Source organism: Neolamprologus multifasciatus, chromosome 3 (genome assembly GCF_963576455.1).
Source record: "Neolamprologus multifasciatus chromosome 3, fNeoMul1.2, whole genome shotgun sequence".
Classification (NCBI taxonomy): domain Eukaryota; kingdom Metazoa; phylum Chordata; class Actinopteri; order Cichliformes; family Cichlidae; genus Neolamprologus; species Neolamprologus multifasciatus.
The window spans coordinates 31,176,899-31,200,669 of NC_140441.1; the positions used below are offsets into that span (position 1 = coordinate 31,176,899).

General features: G+C 40.7%; 1 protein-coding gene and 1 long non-coding RNA gene across 6 annotated transcripts in view; one reads left to right on the forward strand and one right to left on the reverse strand.

Annotated features, from left to right (window-relative positions):
- LOC146522550 (uncharacterized) overlaps nt 1–23,771 on the forward strand; it is a 105,959-nt gene that overhangs the window by 39,492 nt on the left and 42,696 nt on the right. For 2 of the 5 annotated variants that reach the window (XR_014870294.1, XR_014870293.1), the window contains exons 2-4: nt 2,623–13,851; nt 13,966–19,818; nt 20,886–20,977. This is a non-coding gene — a long non-coding RNA (uncharacterized LOC146522550). Of the gene's footprint in view, nt 1–2,622; nt 13,865–13,965; nt 19,819–20,885; nt 20,978–23,771 lie in introns of those variants that run through there. The other 3 variants (XR_014870296.1, XR_014870292.1, XR_014870291.1) reach the window with 3 other exon arrangements.
- Nucleotides 17,574–19,019, reverse strand: LOC146522553 (uncharacterized). Its single transcript, XM_085138363.1, has 2 exons — nt 18,318–19,019; nt 17,574–17,861 (listed from the first exon to the last, which is right to left on the reverse strand). Exons 1-2 carry the CDS (start codon nt 19,017–19,019, stop codon nt 17,574–17,576), a joined length of 990 nt encoding a protein of 329 aa, XP_084994489.1.

Sequence of the window (23,771 nt, forward strand, 5' to 3'; positions counted from 1 at the left end):
GGTCTTATTAGAGACACGGCCAAGCGTATTGCAATTTTGCATAATTTTAAAAAGTTTAAATTTCGTCATTATTCAACAGCAGAAATGAGGCTTTCTTGTCCGACGTCATTTAAGTGAAAAAAAAGAAAAGAAAAAAAGACAGCGGCCAACAGCGCTGTACACAACGGTAGACTGGTGGGTAATAAGCAAGCAAATAATGCAGAAAATTGAGCTTTTTAAATGGGAAACTGTTCTTAAATTACACAGAGAGAGAGAGAAAAAGCTGTGCAGGAAGCGCGATTTTTATCGTGGTGGAACCTAACAGCAAAAGTTGGAGGAAATGAATGACCACATTCATTTCCTCTGCTGATGAGTGTCACATTCAGTGACAGGTTGTTGTCATTGCACCAGAACGCCAGCTGCTGAACCTCATCTCTGTACACTGACTCATTGTTGCTGCTGATGAGTCCAACCACGGTTTTGTCATCAGCAAAGGTGGTTACAGCTGTGTAGAGCGGTGCAGTCGTGTGTCAGGAGAGTGAACAACAGTGGGCTGAGAACACAGCCCTGAGGAGCTCCTGTGTTTAGGCTGATGGTGCTGGAGAGGTTGTCGCCAATTTGGACGGACTGAGGCCTCTGACAGGAAATCTAGTATCTGCAGAGAGCGGTACTCAGTTCCAACTTAATATAATAATAATAATAATAATGGAAACCCTCTGTTGTTAGTGTCACAGCTGCCGAGGCAAGCCCTGGGGTATTTGTGGAGAAAGGGACCCAAAATGCAACATGCAAAGGCTGTGATGTGAGTTTTACAAGTGACCAAAGTGGCAGAAACTGGGAACGAGGAATGAAAAGCTATACTGGGAAAACTAAAGACAAACCTGAAAACATGACACGAGACGCAGAACGATGAACAAAACACCGTCAAACGCAGACGAACCAACAAAGAGCACAGACCGACACCCACTATAAATACACACACAAGGTAATCAGGCATTGAAGCACAGCTGACCCTAATTCACGTGATGACAGGAAGACACAAGCTAAACACAGTAATAGCAGACACAGACCATCAAAGTAAAACAGGAAGTACACAGTTTTACAATCACACACTCAAGGACATGAACAAAACGCCGGGAGAGCGCGCGGGCATGTATAACAAGACACAAAAACCAAAAAAACTTTAAGGACTGATACAAAATCAGAAGAAACTAGAATATAATAGTAATAAACTCAAAACGCTGAGTCAGCGACCCAGGACCATAACAGTTAGGATGTTGGGTACAATGAAGATTTCTTGACCAAGCATATATTTTCAGATTTTGCTGCACATGTCGCTGGCAATGACTCAAGAGGACTCCCTCTCAGTTCGGGGAAATGTGGTGGACTGAGGTGAATTTGAGTAAAATGTCCAAAGGAAAAATTGTTTTAAATGTGCTGATGGCTTTCATCCAGATGTAAAGACAGAGTGAAAAACTATTAAACGACTGATAGATGATCACCATTAATATCAGTTAAAACAGCACAACAGTGACTGAGAGCACAAAAGATCACATTAGTTAATTTTCTGTTTGTGTTCCTGTCATGTTTTAAACACAAACGTTAGAGATGTCTTACAGTATACAGCAGTCTAATGGTCCTATGTGTGTGTGTGTGTGTGTGTGTGTGTGTGTGAGAGAGAGAGAGTCGTCTTTATTGATGGTGTATTGATGATGTTTAAACAGGAAATTACAATCACAATGTAACTGAAGTAGCTTTGAGTGGTTCAGTCATTCAATAGTAGATTAGCGTTAGTTTAGTGTCATTGAGCTACTGAATGAGTCCACTGAGCTTCAGCTGTCAGACGGCCAGCCTGTCAGTTGTCTGACAGTTTTGTTGTGAATGCAGTGGAAGTGAGTGTAGAGAGAGGGAGAGACCAGGCCTCACTGTTGGGCCATCACTGATGTTATTGTGACAGTCAGAACAAAATGCCCATGGCCTGAATTTAAAAAGTGGACTCCAGACGACTAACGCCCTCAGTTTGTTCCACTTTCAGTTACATTCAAGCACTCATATTATTGCTGAATGAACCAGTAACCCTTACCAGCAAAGTCCCAGATTCAGAGACCTACGTCCTGACTGTAAAACTGCTGCTTGAATAATGCTGATCATTTTAGTGCAAATTTGGCAGCAGGTCAAAGTTATGTCTGTGTGAAGGACTGAAACCTGCCTGGTTATACAGAAACTTCCTTTGATAGTTCTTATGATACACAAGCGAGTACACAGTTTACTCCACTGTAGGTCTTATTGGTCTGTTTCTACACATTAATGTCTCTGCTGAAATAAATACTTGCCCTTCATGGTGATAATGCAGGCTTTTAGGGGCAGCCAGTTTAGGCAGAGCTGGCTGGATGTTTATATTTGTTCTGAGATAAATGCTGGAAGGAGTGTGTGTGAATTTCTGTGTAACCTAATAAAGCGTTCACATCTTCCCTTTTTTTCTTCTTCTTTTTGCTTCAGTCTCTGTTCACTCACTTGAATGTGAAACACTTCTGCTATGACCAATGCTGAGATTACTCAGCAGTTGCTGTTTTTAGACCTGTGACTTTAGTTGCAGTATTTAGGAAATCTTTTCACGTTTGACATCTTTGTTCATTAATGCAGGTACGCTGGATTCTTCTGATACTGACTTAAGAGTGTCCCTGGTGTCCAGCAGGCTGACGATCGACATCTGGTAAGAAATCGTTCTGTCTTTTGATGAACTGCCGTTTTCTTTCTGTCAGTGAAATGCGTAATACAAAATCCATCATTGATCATAAAGGTTGTCAAGCAGGCGACGTCTTTTTGCCTATTGATTGATTGCTCTCTGATTTAAATTTAGGACGTTATAGCCTTAAAGTTTTATCAGGATATATCAACAAATTTGTGATATTATTCACAACAATATAGGAAAAAATACTGAATAAAATATGTCGTTAATTCAAAAAAAAATTTAAGAACACACTTCTTTGTTTGAAGTGTGCATTTGTTGATGCTTGGTTCACATTCACTGCCTGCTTGTTTCTCTTTACTCACGCACTGTCACAGTTTGGGTGTCATTGGTCTAAAGTTTAGACTTAACATAGTTTAGAGTCTAAACTAAGCTTCAGGTTCCAGCCTGCCTTGAAGACGAGGACTGTGAGCCAGTGCACGTGTCTGACACCATCAAATATATTTAACCAGTTACTCCATTCATTTTACACTCATGCATCGTTCATATGCTTTGTGTTACACTCACCGGTTCTGTAGTAAATCCCACACAGTTAGTCTGGAGTCATTAATTACACAGAAATTTTCAGAGTTTTCATCTCAGAAAATTAAGAACATCATCTTAGGTTTAGAAAGCTGCAATTTTACTGCAGAATTTCAAACAGTGCAACATTTAAGACGTTTTGTCTTCCTTTCTCTGTTTCCTCTTTCAACATTTCTTTGTTTCACTTTTAACCAAAACATGTGCAGTTGAAACGTGAAACACAGGTTGATTGGCTCGATTCTATCATTGCAGTGGAGTGAATACTGAAGGGAAAGTTATTTGCATATACTATAGACACACTATTGATGGATAGGAATCCTTCACAGTTTGAACATCACATTAACATAAAATTGGGCAGATTTAGTGACATTTTGAACATTGACTAAGTGCTGTGCAGCTGAGTGACTTCAGTGTATTTATGCATTACCTCTTTGTTGTGTGCTGGCACATACATTCACACACAGTTAAAATGTGGTTTTATTTGCATAAACTGCTGAGGAGCATCAGTTCATTCATGTACAAGTAAACACAAAACCCCATTTGAGTTTTTATCCTAATGATCATGTTTTTGATCCTGGGGATCAACTGAGGATGATCCTCTTCTTATTATGATAAAGGACGGGTACTCGAGAGGGGATATTTGATTAGTCACAGTGAGTGAGTGACAAATGCAGGGTCTTCTGAAGCAAAACACGAAGAAACAAGTGGTGGTTCAAGACTTTTGCACAGCACTGTGTAACTGTATAGCTGTACTCATAAATGCCCCACTCGTTCCAGGGTGTTGAAGTGTGCATTTGTTGACACTTGGTTCACATTCACTGCCTGCTTGTTTCTCTTTGCTCGTGTCATCACAGTCTGGTTGTTATCCACAGTGTATGTTTGCCTCAGGCAGTGAAAACAAGTCTTATCTAGATGGAGCTTCATGTTTATCAGCTGTTCAGTGCCACAGAATTTACATGAATCACTGTGATATAATTATGTAAATACGATGGGTTAGTGCACAGTAAAGGCAGTGATTGTGTGTTTTGGTTTATTAGCTTAATATGCTCATGTAAATGTGGAGGAAAGTAGATTGAGCCCACATTGATCTCTCAGTGCGTTAAATCTGACTCAGCTGAATCTGAAAGAGTCTGTAGCCACACAATGGTGGTGCCTGCATCTAGTGCAAAACATGCTTATACGACCATGTAAGGTCATCCATGACAACAGTGTAATGTGCAAACAAAGAGGAATGAAACTATAGAGATTCAGTTCTCAAGTGTGTACCACTTGTTTGCATTACATGGCTCAACAAAACGTGAAACCTCAGCAAACTCTTGATTGTGTTTTTTCTTTTTTGTAGTCTCTGTGCACTCTCCCTTGAACTTCTTTCACATCTACTTCAGATTACTTTTGACTTGACCTACTTTAGTGCTTAATAAAGAATATAACAAATACAGCAGCAAAAGCAGCACTGTCACTGATGAGTGCAGAATTCAATGATCTGTGCATTTTGTTGCTGTTCATTTAAAAGGGTGAAGCAGGACATGTTGTCTTCAGTCAGTGACAGCATTCACGTTGCTCTGTCACCATGTAACCACATCCCTGTAATTCATTCATTTCATTCATTTATTTGTTCATTTCAGGCACAACAAAAATACATATATTAAATATAAAGTGCACAAAAACAAAAAGCAAAAAATTACCTGAAAAGGAGTGGGACGAAGAAAACTTATTAAATCCCACCCCTATACTCACTCATCAACAAAAAACAATAAGCTTCCCACAGCTACGCCCATCGTTGCAACCAAACAAACCATCAACAGCCCCGAGCACATGCAAACATCTCAATGGCAGCTCGCAACAACAAATAGAACCTTCATAACAGAATACAGAATATATATTAATTATAAATTGCGTTACCACAGGTAACAGGCAATAATAATTACATAGTGACAAACACACATACATATACATACATACATATATATCTACACACACATGTACATACATATGCACACACTTTTTTTTTTTTTTTGAATCCATACCAGCAATGGTAAGAGAACAAACATTACAGAGCACACTATAACCATCATTGAGTATACTGTGACCAAACAAACTGTTTGTAGAGGAATTTAAATCTATGAATATTTTTGCATTGTTTCAGTTGTAAACTCAGACTGTTCCAGATTTTCACACCACGTACAGACACACAAAAACCTTTACGGGTTGTTCGAGTTCTGGGTAATTTGAATTCTCCGAAGCCTCTCACATTATAAACCCTTTCTCGAATTTCAAATATAGTTTGTAAATTTGCAGGTAGAAGTTTATTAAAGGCTTTGTATAAGATTATGGATGTATTGTAATTAACCAGATCCTGGAATTTAAGTAACTTTGCCTGAAGAAAGAGTTTGTGAGTATGATCTAGATAACCGGCCTTGTGAATAATACGCAGTGCTCGTTTCTGTACTGTGACTAATGGATTAGTTGTATTTTTATATGTGTTTCCCCACACTTCCACACAATATGTAAAATATGGAAGAACCAGGGTACAGTACAGAGTACGAAGTGCATCTTTATCAAGGTATGGTTTCACTTTGTTCAAAACTGCGAGGCTTCTGGAAATTTTGGTTTTTATGTGTCTGACGTGGGGTTTCCATGAAATTTTGTTATCAATTACGACTCCCAAAAATTTGTTTTCACTCACATTATCAATTGGTACATCTTCAATGATAATCGGTAATTCTATATTATATTTTAAATTACCGAAAAACATTGCTTTAGTTTTATTTATATTTAATGATAATTTATTTATATCCATCCATTTTTTTATTAATTTTAGCTCCCTGTTTACGGTCATTACAAGATCAGTATAATCATCGCTACTGAAAAATATGTTGGTGTCATCTGCGAACAGTATGAGCTTAAGTACTTGAGAAACATCAAAAATATCATTTATGTATACATTGAAAAGTTTTGGTCCCAACACTGACCCTTGGGGAACACCACATGTAATACCAAGTTTCTCTGAATGGTAATGCCCTATGCTAACATATTGTTCCCGACCCGTTAGGTAACTTTTTAACCAGTTACCAGCTTTCCCTCGAATACCATATCTTTCCAATTTATCCAATAAAATTGAGTGATTGATTGTGTCGAAGGCCTTTTTGAGATCAACAAAAATACCAACTGCATATTTATTTTTATCCAGTGCATTAGTAATTTCTTCTACTGCCTCAATTATCGCCATTGAAGTGGTTCTTTGCGTTCTGAAACCATACTGACCAACATTTATTATTTGATGTTTTTCAAGGAATTTTTCTAATCTTGAATTAAAAAGTTTTTCTAAAATTTTTGAGAATTGAGGCAGTAGAGAAATAGGCCTATAATTGGTAAAACTATGTTTGTCATTACTTTTGTATAGTGGTATTACTTTTGCAATTTTCATTTTTTTTGGAAAACAACCGGACTGAAATGATAAATTACAGACATATGTTAAGGGACTAGCAATATTCAGAATAACCTGTTTAACTACAGACATATTTATGTCATGATAATCCATTGAAGACTTACTTTTACATTTTAATGTGATATTTATTACTTCTTGCTCATTTGTAGCTGAGAGGAACAGTGAAGAGGGATTTGATTTTATATTACTGATGTTTTCATTTTTTTGACACGGGATGTCCGCTGCTAGTTCAGGGCCAATATTTATAAAAAATTTATTAAACCCATCTACAATGTTACTCATGTTGAGATTTTCACCATTTGCATCAATGAAACATTCAGGATATGATGTTCCAGAAGATCCTTGTTTAATTAAGTTATTTAACACATCCCAAGTTCCTTTTATATTGTTTTTATTTTCATATAATCTTCTTCTATAATAAAGTTGTTTACTCGTTCTTATAATATCAGTCAATTTATTTCTATATGCTTTATATCTTTGTTCCACTTCTTTTGTTTTTACTTTGATGAACTGTTTATACAGATTATTTTTCTTTTTGCAAGCATTGATAATTCCTTTTGTGAGCCAAGGACTTTTTATCTTTTTTTTCTTTGTCTTGTGTTCGTTTACAGGACAATGTTTATTGTACAACATAGTGAAAATATCTAGGAAATTGTCATAAGCCTTGTCCACATCTGACTCTTCATACACCGAACTCCAATCTTGTTGTGCTAAATCGAAATTAAAGGCATGAATTGCTTCTTCATTTATTGTTCGCTTTGCTATCGTAATCTTGGTATCTATTTTTTTTAAATCACAGTCACACAAAGTAAAAACTGGTAAGTGGTCAGTTATGTCACAGACAAGCAGGCCACTATTAATTTGGAAATCCATGACATTAGTAAAAATGTTGTCAATAATAGTGGCGCTATGTGATGTTATTCTGCTTGGCTTTGTTATTGTTGGATATAGTGATAAGCTGTACATCGTGTCAGTAAAGTCATCAATGGCTTTTAACCTTGTTGGGTTTAGCAAATCAATATTAAAATCACCACAGATGAATAGTAATTTTTGGTTCACCGAAGCAAACATTTTTTCTATCCATTCATAAAAAGTGTCAATACTTGAACTGGGTGTCCGATATATGCAACTTATTATAACATTTCTCTTTTTTTCATTCATGATCTCAATAGTCAAACATTCCAAAATTCCATCAATAGCCATAGACATAGTTGTTACAACATTATATTTTATAGAGTTATGAACATATATAGCAACCCCGCCGCCCGCCTTATTTAATCTATTCATGTATTTTAAATCATATCCATTCAAACAGAAATCTATTCCTTTATCAACATTGAACCAAGTTTCAGTGATGGCTATAACACTGAAGGGGCGAGAGAATTGTTGCAAGTAGTCCTTAATGAAATCAAAATTAGAGTACATACTTCTGCTGTTAAAGTGAATTAATGAGAACTTCCCATCTAGGTTGATTTTTTTTTCATATTGTTCCTGTGTGAAATAATTACAATTTTTAACAAAAGAAGAAAGAAAATTACTTTCAGAATCTATTTCTGGGTCTATTATATTATGCTCCTTATATTCACAATCTAGATCAATTACTTTCTGTTGGAGAATTGATTTCAACGTGTCCATGTCATTTCCTGGTGTAATTAGAGATGTTGGTGTATTTATCATTTGATTGTCATTAGAGTTATATATTACCTCAATACATTAGTGTCAGTTGTACTTGTCCAGATCCTCCATGTTCCTCACTATCAGTACTTTTGCCTCTTCTGGTGTCCCGTTTAGCTTAATGAAAATCTTGCAGTTTGTTACCCATGTATGTTGTATTTTACCGTTCTTCTTCAGTTGCCTTGCCTTCCTCGCGATGTCTGCGTTTTTTCGTGTCAGATGTTCATTAATGAAAACGTCCGTGCCTTTCAGTTTGCGTCCTTGTTTCAGCAGTGCGACCTTGTTCTTCCGATTGACGAATCTCATAATGACGGCCGGCGGTCTGTCACTCCTCCTGGGCAGTGGGTGACATGCTTCTACGTGCTCCAGGTCCATCTCTATCCCCTTGCTTTGGAGGAAGGAGGCCACCTGTTGCTCCACCGAGCGGGTCTCCTCGTCGCTGGGCTCCCCGACGCTCCCGGCCACCGCGCGCGCGTACGAGCGCGGCTTGATTTTTATACCGCTAATGACCACGTCGTTTGTACGGGTGTACTGCTCCAGCTCATCCACCCGCCGCTCGAGATCCATAATTCGTCTGTCCTTCTCGGCATTTTGGAGGCGTAGCTGTTTTACCTCCTCCAAAAGCCCCAGAAGCAGCTCCTGCTGCGCCCTGACTGCGGCCACGTCTCCGCACAATGCTCCGAGGGAGGTTTTAATGTCCTCGACCTCCTCTGGTGTTGGGCCTTTCTTGGGTGGCATACCGTCTTTAGTTTGTGTTACTCGTGAAACTTCAATAAAATATTTGTCTTAACCAGCCATTCCAGTCCAGGGGTCCTTTCTTCTTTTTTTTAACTGGCGAGCTAGCAGCTGCTGGTAACTAATGTTGGCTAATGTTGCTGGTAGCTAATAAAGTTTCTTGACTTCGATGTCCAAAGTTCTTAATTTAAGATATGTTAAATCTCCACCAGCTGTTCTTCAATCCGTAATCAAAACAGTGTAAACCATGTTAAGGTTCCAGCCTGCCTAGAAGACAGGGAGTGTGAGTCAGTGCACATGACCGTCACCATCAAATATATTTAACCAGTTACTCCACTCATTTTACACTCATGCATAGTTCATATGCGTTGTGTCACGCTCACCAGTTCTGTAGTAAATCCCACCCAGTCAGTCTATATACACTGTAAGGATCTTTTAAGTGTGTCTGTTTGGAGTCATTAATCAGAAAAACCCCTTTAGTCGTTTGAATTTTCAGCTTTGATCTTAGAAAACTGTGAAAACCATCTTAGGTCTTGTTTACAGCTTAGGAAGCTTCAGTTTAACTTGACAGCTTCAGACAGTGAAACAGTTTAAGAAGTTTTGCTCTTCCTTTGTCTGTTTTTTTATTTTTTTTTACTTTGGGACAGTCGAATATACAACTTCAAAACATCTTCAGAGCTCTTTGTTTTACTTTTAACCAAAAACTGTGGAGTTACAACATGAAACATGTTTAAACACCACATCAAGCATTCTATCCATTATTCCATTGATTAATCGAGTAATTGAAAAGGAATAGCATTTGTCTTATGAGCAATAATAAATATTCAAAAGGAAAAAAAACTGAGAATACACAGTACGTCTCTCTCACTCTCTCTCTCTGAAAAAAGTGCGAACATCTGCATGAACTGAGTCATTCAGAAATTTCAAAGACCTCAGATTATTTGTGATACTTTCACAACTTCTCCTCTTTGTGCTCCGCAGAATATTCTGCCTCTGTCCGTCTGTGGTTTTATCTCGATATCCTGTTCGTGTGAGCCTTTTTTGCAGTCACGTAGACATTTGTGGAGTCTTTGTAAGAGAGAAATGTGTGTGTTTTTTTTCTGTTCTTCCTGTCTGCGTTCTGCATCCATGCAGCTGGAGCTTACCCTCCCCCGTCCTTTACAACATATTCATCCGCTCAGTGTTGTCACCCTCCACTTTTTTCTTCTTTTCAAGGATTTTACTGGATGGACCAATTTACTCTTAGGAAACCAACACTAAACAGGGATAAATGTAACTACTGTTGCTGATTACTTACTTATTGATTACGTACTGTTACTTAAGCTTGCTTTGAGCTCTGTGTGGTTTATTTTTTGGAAAAATGAAAAACAACAACACATCTTAAACTGCCAAGACAAATAACAAAAGTTTGTCTCTCACAGTGAGAGTCAAACATTCGTTATTACATCATGGCTGAACTACCCTTAAACGTTTTTTTTTAAACCAAAACCAAGTGACACAGTGTTGTATCTTTTATCTACCTGCACTGTGACACTCTGCGGTGTTGTTATGGGCCATACTTAATGTTACTGATGTGCAGATAGAGAAGTTAAGAAGGCTGACAGTGAAACTCTGTTGCATGTTTCTTTGTGACTAATGCAGTAAAATCTGACTTAGGATAAAATAATAATGTGGGAAAACAGTCTGACTGCAAAGCAAGGTTACACGATAGAGCAAGGTTTTCATAGAAAATGAAGGAATTTGGTAGATTTTTCATGAAGCTCAATGCTTTTTGTCTTGCAACAATAATATTACACGTTTATTTCTGCATCTCTATATACCATTGTTTATTTTTCCTGCTGCTTGGTGGCTCAGATTGGAGTGTAACATTGATGCAGATGTTAATTTGTTCAACTTCAGGGACTCACAGTGTGTGTTAGTGTTGGTGTATAAGGTGAAATTGGTCCTTACATTTAATGAACATGCTTCTGTGTGTTACAGTTTGGCTTTCACTGAGAGCTTTCCTGGACAGTTTTTATCTATGCACATCTTTTCAGGATGCATTTGTTTCCTTTGTTTCAGCAAGAGAGAGAGAACTATTGTTGAAGGAACAGAGGCAAAACACTCAAATTGTGATTCTCGTTCTGTATATGAAGTGTGAGGTTTCATGTTGAGGATCTTCTAAAAGAATCCACCCTTAGTTTTATCAGTGTATAAACAGTTTTCCAGGAATACAGATACAGACGTGACACAAATGTTGGCTGCACTCATTCAGACAGGATTTCCTTCCTCTTTTTTTTAACAAATATTTTCCCTCACCTTTCATTTGTCCCTACTACTGATGACTTCCCAGAGGTTTAACAAAAAGAGAGGTCTCTATGCTTTCATCACTTTTAAAAAAGTCTAAAGGGCAAAAAAATAAAAAATACTGACGTCTGGGGAAGCCTGTGGTTTTTTGTTGTTTCCTTTTTTTATATATATAAAGGCCTGATACTTGGCCGGTTACCCAGTGGTGTGGAGTGGGAAGCTTTTGACTAATAGTTCTTTGGGAGTGACCTTATTGGTACAAAAGTGTGTGTGTGTGTGTGTGTGTGTGTGTGTGTGTGTGTGTGTGTGTGTGTGTGTGTGTGTGTGTGTGTGTGTGTGTGTGTGTTAATGATTAATATCACTCAAGACCACTTAGAAAATGACAAAGTCTGGCTGCTCTGAAGCAAAATATGAAGAAACAAGGAGTGACACACTTCTCTTCACACTCTATAACTAAACAGCTGTGCTCACAAATGACTCACTCGGTCACATTAAGATCAAAGCTGTGCTCATCTGCTGTTCTCACTACTTTTTTGTGTTTTGGTCCAAAGCTGAGCTCGGCTCTAAGCTGGTTTCAGAATCAGAATACTTTATTGATCCCTAGGAGAAATTATGTTGGTTACAGTGCTCTAGTACAAACAGTAACAAAAACAGACAATACAAGAAGTAAGAAATAGCACAATATATACATACATATAAGTCACTTACTGATAAATATCTGAATAAGAAAGAAGAGCATGTGTAAAAAGGGTGTAGCTATTGCAGTAAACATTGTGTTAGGTGGAGGAGTTGTACAGGGAAATGGCCAGACGCAGGAATGACTTCCTGTGTCGTTCAGTGGTGGTTTTTGGTAATCTCAGTCACTCACTGAATGTGTTCCTGTGGCTAGCCAGTACATCACGGAGAGGGTGGGAGGAATTATCCAACATTGTCTTTATCTTGGACAACATTCGCCTGTCCGACACCACCTTAAGAGAGTCCATCAGCAACCCTCTACTCCCCCAGCATGCAACAGCATAGAGGATCGCACTGACCACAACAGACACGTAGAAAATCCTGAGCATTGTCCGACAGATGTTGAAGGACCTCAGCTGCCTCAAAAAATAGAGACGACTCTGGCCCTTCCTGTAAAGTGCTGTAGTGTTTTTAGCCCAGTCCAGTTTGTCAGTGTATACTTCGAGGTATTTATAGTCCTCCACAATGTCCACATTGACCCCCTGGATTGAAACAGGGGTCAAGTGTTTCCTGGTCTTCCTGAAGTCCCCAATCAATTCCTTGGTTTTTGCCACGTTGAGCTGCAGATGATTCTGCTCACACCACGTGACAAAGGAGTCGACCACAGCCCGGTACTCTGTCTCATCATCCCTGCTGATGCATCCAACCACCGCAGAGTCATCAGAAAACCTCTGAAGATGGCAGGACTCAGTGATGTGGCTGAAGGGTGAAGAGGAAGGGGGAGAGGACAGTCCCTTGTGGTGCTCCTGTCTTGCTGATTACCTTGTCAGACACACACTGTGAAGGATGCACATATTGTGGTCTTCCTGTCAGGTAATCAACAATCCAGGACACCAAAGAAGCATCCACCTTCGTCGCTGTTTACTTAACACCCAGGAGGGTTGGCTTGATGGTGTTGAAAGCACTGGAAAAGTAAAAAAACATGACCCTCACAGTGCTCGCCGGCTGGTCCAGATGGGTGTAGACATGATTAAGTAGGTAGATGATGGCGTCCACGGCTCCGAGGCATGGCTGGCAAATTGAAGGGGATCCAGATGTTGTCTGACTATGGGTCGGAGCTATTCCAGGATGAGCCTTTCCAGGGTCTTCATGATGTGGGAGGTCAATGCCACAGGCCTGTAATCCTCGGGGCCACTGGGATGTGGCATCTTTGGTACAAGGACGAGGCAGGATGTCTTCCACAGCACTGGGACCCTCTGCAGACTCAGACTCAGCATGAACAGTTTATGGAAGACTCCACAAAGCTGGGGGGACACAGGACTTGAGGACGCGGGGGCTCACCCTGCCTGCCTGAGGGGAGTCTCCTCATTTGCCTCTGAACCTGGTCATCAGTGAAAGTGTTGGAGCAGGGAGGGGTGTCAGGATTCTCACCGGAGGCAACATGTGAAGAGAGAGGCTGGTACAGTGGTGTGGCTCTGGATTTCAGGCTGACTGCAGGTGAGGTTGTAGGATGTGTGAGCTGCCCCTGCAGTGCCAAATCTGTTTTTACATGTTTCATTCTTGCAGTTTCACAGCATCAGGCCCTGATCGTGTCGTTCCTCAGTTGAGTTTTCACTCTGAAAGCCATCAAACACTTGAGATTCACACGTGTTTGTTTGTTTGTTGCAGGAGTTTCGATCTGAATCCTGACCCCCTCTTTGTGCTTCTGTGGCTTATGAGGCCATAAATTGGTCACCGTGGCGACCAGCAGGATTATTGAAAGTCCCCCGTCTGACTTACTGAGGTCAGCCGTCACTGTTAGTGTTTATCTCATATAATGTCACATCTAAAATCCTGTGTAAATATGAATGGATGGTGATTAAATTAAACAAATAAAATGTATTTTTCTTTTTTCCAGTGTTCACCATCACTCTGCTCTGCAGCTGGTCTCCTTTTCCACTTTGCGGTCACTTGATGTTGAAGAGGTGAGTGTGTTAGAGGAAATGTTAATGTCAGGTTTAGTCTGTATGCACTCAGAGGTCATTTGTACCTCCTGCTGCTGCTGCTGCTGCTGTAATGATGTAAACCCTGATTTGTTGGATAGTTTGAGTGAAAGCATTTACTGAGGCAAAGCAGAACAGCTGCTGATCCTGAGCTACTCTTACAAATGAAAGATCAGTGAAGAGCTTCCCTCACACAACATATCCTCTATTGCGCATGTGTCAAAGTCAAGGCCCGCGGGCCACATCCAGCCCGGCGTACATTTATATCCGGCCCGCGAGATCATTTTATATAGATGTCCTATTACTGTTATGCATGGCCCGGCGATATGAGGCGCTAATAATGTACAAACTACAGATCCCATAAGTCAGCGCTGCAGCCTCCTTGCTGAACGCTAGGCTAACTGGGAACATTCCTGCGTCAATCAAGTCAAAGTTTTTGCGAAGCTAGCTCCTCACAATGGTGGAGAGAAAAGTTGATTCTGAAAGCAGAGCCTTTCAGCGCCAGTGGGTGACTGAATATATGTTTACAGACATGCTGGTAAACCCGTGTGTCTTATTAGTGGAGCTAACATGGCTGTAATTAAGGAATTTAATTTAAGACGAGACAAAACGTCAGGATAAGCTGAAAAACCTAAATGCAGAGCAGAAAATAAAGAAAGTAGAAGAATGAAGAAGAATCTGACATTTCAGCAGACTTTTTTCACCAGAGCAAAATCACAAAGTGAAGCTGTTGTGAAAGCAAGTTTTATTGCATCAGAGGAGAAAGCCACATCAGCCCAGTACCACTCTGAAGAGCTGCATGATGAAGGTGTGCAACGTCTTGTGTCCAGACAAAACGCAGATTTTGGCAAATGTGAGCCTGAGCAGAAATACGATTGCTGATCGGGTTTGTGAGATGGCCACTGATCTAAGAACACAGTTGTGTGAAAGAAGCAAAAACTTTATAGCATACTCTCTTGCTGTGGATGAAAGTACAGACATGATGGACATTGCACAGCTGGTGTAAATATTGAACATTAAATCAATGCACGGGGACAACGACAGGAAAAGACATTTCTTAAAACATATGTCAAAGTGTAACTGACATGAAACTGCCCTGGGACAAACTTGTTGGACTTACAACAGATGGAGCGCCGGTGTTGTGCGGTGAAAAAAGCGGACTAGTCAGCAGGATGCGAGTAAAGATGCAGGAGGAGAACTGTAACTGTGAGTTAACAGCATATCACTGCATCACACACCAGGAAACCCTGTGTGGTAAAGTCCTAAAAATGGAGCATATAATGATCACCGTAACGCAAACCGTAAATTTTATCTGAGCTAAAAGTTTAAATCACCGTCAATTTCAGTCTTTTATGTGGGAAATAGATTCAGAGTTTGCTGACATTCCTCATCATACAGAGGTCCGTTGGCTGAGTTGGGGAAAAGTTCCCAATCGAGTTTTTCAGCTCAGCAAGGAAATCTGTCAGTTCATGGACATGACATGTATGATGCGGTGAAGGCATTTCAAGTGAAGCTGTCACAAATGCACCAGTGCAACTTGCCTCACTTTCCCTGTTGCCAAGTAATGTTGAACCAAGTCAGCGGACTTTGCTGAACTGCACCTGTGCAGATTCAGATGGAACTGCACTGTAATGATACACTCGAGGGAAAGTACGGCACAGTTTATTAGTTCCATTCCTGAAGCAATGCCCAGCTCTGTCTACATGCGGCTTCAACCTTGTGTTTGCTGTCATTTATTTTTTCTGGGGTTTTTGGCAGCATGTTCATATTTCTAACTTGCAGAATTTTGACAGAATATATTTTTATGAAGAGCAAAATATTTAAAGTTAAAGTTTATTTTTTTAAGTTTATTTAATCTGGAATAATATTCCTGTCTGTTTTTAATTCATATTTATGTTTAAAAAACATTGTTTTAGTGTGTTCAATAAATGTTTATCTTGTTTGGCCCACGACCTAAAGTGTGCCTTGAGTTTTGGCCCCCTGTGCAATTGAGTTTGACAACCCTGCTCTATTGGACCTGACTGAACAGCCAGAGCCTGATGTTCACTACAGTCATGGCCAGAAGAAGCACCAGTGTCAAAAAATGAATCACAAAGTCACAAACAGTTTTTTTTTTGTATATTTATATGGTAATAAAAAGTCTGTAAAGTGATTATCAGTGTTGGGGTCCTTAATGCTGACTGAAAATAGTTTCTGACTTCTTAATGAAAAGTGCCTTAAAACCCCTTTTTAAAAATAAATATAACAGGGAGGGTTTTATGGAAGTAAAGTAGGTGTATTATTTAGCTGCATCTGAAAATCCTTATCAGGTGATTAATTGAATTCACCCTGTTTTGGTGAACTTTGTGTAGATTCACACTTTTTTTTATTTAAAGCCGATAAATGTCTCGCCTTTTAATTTGACTTTATCTGCCTCTGTGTCCTGCATTTGGTTGCGCTGTCAAGAAAGTGTTAGTCATTTTACAACATGAGCATTATTTTGTCTTTCCTGAAGGAATATTCAATGAAGATTAAAACGAGCGAGTCTGTTCATTTCCTTTTGATTCATGAACAGCCTGGATCAGGTCCAGACACTTTCTCCCAGTGTGTAACAGCCTCAGTGTTTCCTGAACCATTTGCCTCCAATAACCTTTGTCTTTGCTGGGCTACACTGGGAAACTCTCCACAGAGGCATTCAAAGGAAAAAAGAATCATTCTTGTGTGTGTTGCCTAATTTCTACAGTTTAGACAATTTAATCAGTTTGTCAGCAAATAAAACCTCTTATATCCATCAGAGATGCTGGCTGTAACCTCGTGTTTGAGATCGTTTCTCCTCCTGATTTATAGCTGTTAAATTACTGCCTGTTTGTATCTTGAGTGAGGACCTCTCCCTGTCTCACAGCACCACATCGCTGGCCAAGGAGGCTCAAACTCGCTTCTACTTCCTCTGGAAATTGAGGAGAGCACGAGTCCCACCTGCCATAATGTGCTCCTTCTACTGGGAATTCTTATTTAAATATCAATAAGTGAATGAATGAGATTCACAGCTTTAGCAAGGACAAGCTTACCAAGAAACCATACTACAGAAAGAAAATGCCAAACTTTACTTATGCTTGTCCATATTTGATTCTTTGAAATATTTTCTCATTAAGTCTAAATGTTCCAGAACAGATGCAATTAGCTTTCGTTTCCTGTGGCTTTTTGCCCTCTTGTGATCGTTCTGGGTCGCTGAAGTTTTCCATCACCACCTCATCCTACAACCTATAATCTAAAATTAAAGCTTATAAGAGGTTTATAAACGGATTATTTCCTCTTGGCAGAAAACACCAATAAATCAATAAAATATAAAAGTGTGTGTTTGTGTGTTTTGTTTTTCTTTACGGTCCAAGTTACTGAAGTTACTGGTGTGCAGATACTGTGTAACTTGATACATGTAAACACAGAAGGTGAATTTAGACACGATAGGAAGACATGGAGACACTGATGAGCATCTCCAAGTAAAACAACCAGTTTCTTTATTTAAAAAAGATGTTTATTTAATTTTTTATTCATTATTATTGTTGTTATTATTAATAGGCAGTAGGGTAATTTCCTCTGGAGCATCAGGTGGCCTTTTAAAGCCATTTGTAGAGACGTGCTGATCTCCTGATGACTGATCATTATTGGTGGTATGGCACCCGTTTAGTTGGGCTCCGGTCTCCTCATCTCTTGTTTCTCTCCTCCGTTTCCGGCCCAAGAGGAAAGCCAGAGGACCAACGATCCCAGATGTTACAGCTGCTGTTACGAGGAATGTGATCACTGTGATCCATGTCCTATCAGAGGACTCTGATGGCTGTGAGGACAAGAAAACAGGAACCAGACATGTTAGTGAGTGTGGTTTGTGCGAAGGTTTCAGCCAGCGTAAATTTAAACAAACCAAAAACACAATAAATGTTTCTGTGCAGTTATGTTATCTACTATCAGTCTCTGCTTCCAGGGAAACGTGTCATAATTAAAATGCACACAAACACTAACAGACAATGAGCTTCAGCCGTGAAGTGAACTGACTGTGCAAGGCATCAAATTCAGGTGTTGGTGGAAAGCCTGCGTGCTGTGACATCACCCCACTGTCCTCCACTCAAACACTGACCCACTGCTCTGAAACACTGACTGCAGATCTGGCAGAGTTTTTGGCGCATCTGAATCTGGCAGAGTGGCGCCAGATTCAGATGCGCCAAACGCGCCAATAACGAGCCATCAAAGTTTGTTGTTCAGTGTGCAGCTATTTAAATGTGGTCGGTGTACTCACCGTCGGTGTGGTTGTAGGCAGAGGTGTGCTACCGGCTGCTGTGGGGAGTTGAGGGTGGACTCGCAGGCGGACAGCAGATCGGTGTCTCTCTGTCTTGTCTATGTCACAGTAATAAACTCCTTCATCTTGTTGCTGGACTTCCTTTATGGTGAGGGACAGGTCTGCTTGTCGGTCCCACTCTGATGGTATCGACACCCGGCTTGTGTCAACGTCTTCCCCGTATGTGATTCCCCCTGTTTTAGCATCCAGCTGAAGCACCGCGTTTCCATTTGTCCTCCAGCGCGCAGATTTCACCGACTGGCCCGCGGTGCCGGAGCGGCACGGGAGTGTGGCATCCTCGCCCTCGGTTACATCAACTTCAGAGGGGACAAATACTTCCAGCTTGATCGCTTCCAAGTCTTTGCCGTTGCATGTAAACTCGTACAGCCCTTCGTTGTTCAGATCTGCGTTTTCCAGGATGAGAGAGAGCCCTCTTTGATTCACGCGGTGTGAATGTTGTGGTCCGGGTTTCCAGACGTTTTCCAGGGAGGCGATCAGCTCCGTGCTGGCATCATTCCTTCGTAGATTCAGTGTTCCCCGTCCCTTCAGGCACTCCTCTGACAGCAGAAACTCAACGTCATCTCCTAAAGGAGCTTGGATCAACTTTCCGAAAACCTCGCTGCATAAAAATAGAAGAATGCACAAAAAGCTCAGAGTCTTCATCCCGTGAATGAGGAGGTAGAGTGTCTAGCTCTTGCGCTACGGGCTTTTAAATAAGGAGAAGGCAGAGGCAGTAACGCCCACCGAAGGGCGGCAGCTTTAGTGCCGCAAGCAGGTTTTGAACGGTGGATTCCTGCCATCACGAATGGTTTCACTACTCACTGAGTTACTCAAAACCCGTAGTTCTGTCGGGGCCTATCACCTAATCAGTGTAGTAGAGGAGGGGAGAGGAGAGGGAAATAATGATATTTCTTTGCAACAGAAGCCTCATCATAACATTACAACACACGCAGAAGCGATGACAATAATAATAATGACTGTATTACGGTCTATATTACTATATTATAGCATGTCTTCTTATTAAAACATCTGTGTGACTTTAATCATGAACAATATAGAGACTTTCTCTATTGTACTGTTATGTTATTCTTTTAGTTGTAGACTACAGCTCTTTGGTCAACAGTCAATACTTGCTGTTTTTAAATATGCTAATAAATGTTTTGACTTAACTGTGACAATCAGCTGCGTTTTACTTTAAATGCATGCAGTTTATTGTGTTTATTCACTGTAATAAAGATTATTAGTAGAAACGGGTCAAAAAAGGCAAAAGGAAGGGAAAAAAGGAAAGTGACGTGCTGCGCTCCGGTTAGCTAGTTTTTATGTTGGACGGTAAAAGGAGGGGAGCCGCAAAGAGCGGAAAATGTTAAAATGTCCGCACAGTATGTGCGTTAAACCGGCTACAGACATGAGGACGTTACTCAGTAGTCTTTTATTCATCCCGGATACTCCTGCATAACTTCAGGTAAACTGTTTTGTTGTTTTTATTATTATTATTATCATTTTAGCTCATCGTTAGCTTCAGTAACATGCTAACAAACCTAGCCTTTTTGGAGCTCGTCGACGTTTACAAATTGGCTGTTTTGCGGGGGGTTGTAAACGTTTGTAGTGGTAGTTTGTAGTTTGGGGGAAGTTGCCGACTTTAAGCACAGAGAGTGTGTGTTTAAAGTCGGTGTTCAGATCTACTGGCGTTTAGATCAGCTGGCGCTGGTCGAACAGATGTGTGGCAGTCTTGCGTTTCAGGAGCTGCTACCGACAAACCAACAAAAAAACGCCAAATGTGTCATCTGCGACACTTGTGAGGTTATCTCAAACACACTCCGTCAATCTTGATGCCGTTGAACAACAAAATGTTGAAAATTGTTGCCGGTGTACCTGGTGATATCATATCACCTGGTGATATCATATCAGCCACACAGAGGAGTTGGCTGAGAGGCTGCAGGAAATCCTAGCAGGGTCATTAGTGATAACGAGGCTTGCTGTGTGCCCAGTCACCAGTTGCAAAGCACCCCTGACAATTGAGTGCTTTGGTATTCCTGACAGGCTCTTTAACAAGCTGCCATTAATAGCACAGATGTGGAGACTTAGCACAGTGCCATTAAAACTCTGACATTTATGTGGACAGAAGTAAGATCAGCTCAGATTTGTCCTGTATCCTTCCTTCACACCAACTGGTCACCAGCAACCAGCTGTCTGAGCTGAGGAAACAAAAGGCACACTTACAGTCTAAGCTTTGGTTTCCCCCTAATGTTAGAGTTAGCCTCACTGCTACAGTCTCATGTTGCTGTCACAAGGAAGCCACAGGGATCCTGCACTCACTCTTCATAGAAAGTGACTGTGATATGTTAGTGGTTTGAGTTTTCATAATAAGCTCCTTGAAAGTTGTCAGTCTGATTCACTGTGGTGAGACTTACCATAGTCCTACTCAGACCCAAACACCCTGCTTTAAATGTGTGTGGTTGTCTGTGCTGGTCGGCCTGCAGGTGTTTCTCTGTATTTGACAAAGTGGTTTGTGTTTGTTCTCTGTTACAGCAACCATGATGGATGCTCTGATGCTGGTGGAGAGACATTAGGTCAGCCAGGATTCACCTTCAGAGAGGGCTGAAGGGGCTGGACAGTGGGAGGTGAGCAGAGCTGGAAGGATGATGGCCTGTGTGGTTTGGTGGAGGACAGACGATACAGTCAGATTCAATATAAAGCAGGTGGAGCTTTGACAGCAACCACACAGACCCAGGGAAATAATCTCTAGATGAATTAAATGAGACTTTAACTTGTTTTAGTCACATTTGTCATCACTGTGTGATTTCTGTCTTATTGTACTGTGTATGTGGAAGAATACCTGAGTGAAAGTTTAAGGTTTATGATGAAGTGTGAATCTGTTTAAAATGCAGCCTACGACCACAGTAAGGGTAAGCCATGTTACATCATCACCTACAGTTGGTTGAATTGTGGCTGATTTAAAAACTATAAAGGTAGAAAGCTGAGTGCTGCCACTGCTGGCGCTCTCATCTTCACAGCGACTGTGAGGCTCACCGCTCTGGTGTTTAAAGAACTGTGACATTTGCCAAAACGCCAGCTGACTCTAATTACAACCCCGCTTATCCACATTCTGTAGTTTGTGTGTGAGAGAGAGAAAGGAGGGTGGTGCCATTGAGTAAAGTGTTTTTATTTCTATGAGTAGTCTAATTCATGGTTAAGTACCACATTAACCACAGCACAAACTGTTTACAGTCATTTATTGTTCTACTAAATCCTGCTGAGGTTCAAAAACGCCTAGTAGGTTTTGAACCGCGCATTCTTGCGGAGTTACTCATACTCATACCGTAGTTCTGTCGGGGCCTATCACCTAATCAGTGTAGTAGAGGAGGGGAGAGAAGAGGGAAATAATGATATTTCTTTGCAACAGAAGCCTCATCATAACATTACAACACACGCAGAAGCGATGACAATAATAATAATGACTGTATTACGGTCTATATTACTATATTATAGCATGTCTTCTTATTAAAGCATCTGTGTGACTTTAATCATGAACAATATAGAGACTTTCTCTATTGTACTGTTATGTTATTCTTTTAGTTGTAGACTACAGCTCTTTTGGTCAACAGTCAATACTTGCTGTTTTTAAATATGCTAATAAATGTTTTGACTTAACTGTGACAATCAGCTGCGTTTTACTTTAAATGCATGCAGTTTATTGTGTTTATTCACTGTAATAAAGATTATTAGTAGAAACGGGTCAAAAAAGGCAAAAGGAAGGGAAAAAAGGAAAGTGACGTGCTGCGCTCCGGTTAGCTAGTTTTTATGTTGGACGGTAAAAGGAGGGGAGCCGCAAAGAGCGGAAAATGTTAAAATGTCCGCACAGTATGTGCGTTAAACCGGCTACAGACATGAGGACGTTACTCGGTAGTCTTTTATTCATCCCGGATACTCCTGCATAACTTCAGGTAAACTGTTTTGTTGTTTTTATTATTATTATTATCATTTTAGCTCATCGTTAGCTTCAGTAACATGCTAACAAACCTAGCCTTTTTGGAGCTCGTCGACGTTTACAAATTGGCTGTTTTGCGGGGGGTTGTAAACGTTTGTAGTGGTAGTTTGTAGTTTGGGGGAAGTTGCCGACTTTAAACACAGAGAGTGTGTGTTTAAAGCCGGTGTTCAGATCTACTGGCGTTTAGATCAGCTGGCGCTGGTCGAACAGATGTGTGGCAGTCTTGCGTTTCAGGAGCTGCTACCGACAAACCAACAAAAAAAAACGCCAAATGTGTCATCTGCGACACTTGTGAGGTTATCTCAAACACACTCCGTCAATCTTGATGCCGTTGAACAACAAAATGTTGAAAAATGTTGCGGGTGTACCTGGTAATATCATATCCACACAGAGGGAGTTGACTGAGAGCCACACTCCCTCTCACAGAGGGAGTTGGCTGAGAGCCACACTCCCTCTGTGTGGCTGAGAGGCTGCAGGAAACAAAAGCTGAGGAAACAAAAGGCACACTTACAGTCTAAGCTTTGGTTTCCCCCTAATGTTAGAGTTAGCCTCACTGCTACAGTCTCATGTTGCTGTCACAAGGAAGCCACAGGAATCCTGCACTCACTCTTCATAGAAAGTGACTGTGATATGTTAGTGGTTTGAGTTTTCATAATAAGCTCCTTGAAAGTTGTCAGTCTGTTTCACTGTGGTGAGACTTACCATAGTCCTACTCAGACCCAAACACCCTGCTTTAAATGTGTGTGGTTGTCTGTGCTGGTCGGCCTGCAGGTGTTTCTCTGTATTTGACAAAGTGGTTTGTGTTTGTTCTCTGTTACAGCAACCATGATGGATGCTCTGATGCTGGTGGAGAGACATTAGGTCAGCCAGGATTCACCTTCAGAGAGGGCTGAAAGGGCTGGACAGTGGGAGGTGAGCAGAGCTGGAAGGATGATGGCCTGTGTGGTTTGGTGGAGGACAGACGATACAGTCAGATTCAATATAAAGCAGGTGGAGCTTTGACAGCAACCACACAGACCCAGGGAAATAATCTCTGGATGAATTAAATGAGACTTTAACTTGTTTTAGTCACATTTGTCATCACTGTGTGGTTTCTGTCTTATTGTTGAACAAGGCTGTTTTCTTCATTGTGTGTAGTTGAATTTGTGCGGTTGACAGTTTCCAGTTGTGCACAGACTCCTTGGACTGTGTGATTTTACTTTGAATTGTGTACTGTGTTTGTGGGAGAATACCTTTAAGGTTTATGTTGAAGAGTGAATCTGTTTCAGTGCAGCTGGTGTACTTTCTTCTTCCTTCTTGTTGTCACACTCAGACTTTTACGTCCTTTATCTTTGCATTAAATCAGCTGGTCCTGATAATCTGCTCCTGCCTTCCAGTGAGAGGCGATCAGGTGACCAGATGTTGTCTTGCAGGTGTCGATTGCAATC

What these genes read in the sequence shown, in the direction of transcription:
- LOC146522553 (XM_085138363.1), bottom strand. Translation starts at nt 19,019, where the DNA reads ATGAAGACTCTGAGCTTTTTGTGCATTCTTCTATTTTTATGCAGCGAG. An exon ending in TGCCTACAACCACACCGACG is followed by an intron (nt 17,862 to 18,317) that starts GTGAGTACACCG and finishes TTGTCCTCACAG; the next exon opens with CCATCAGAGTCCTCTGATAG.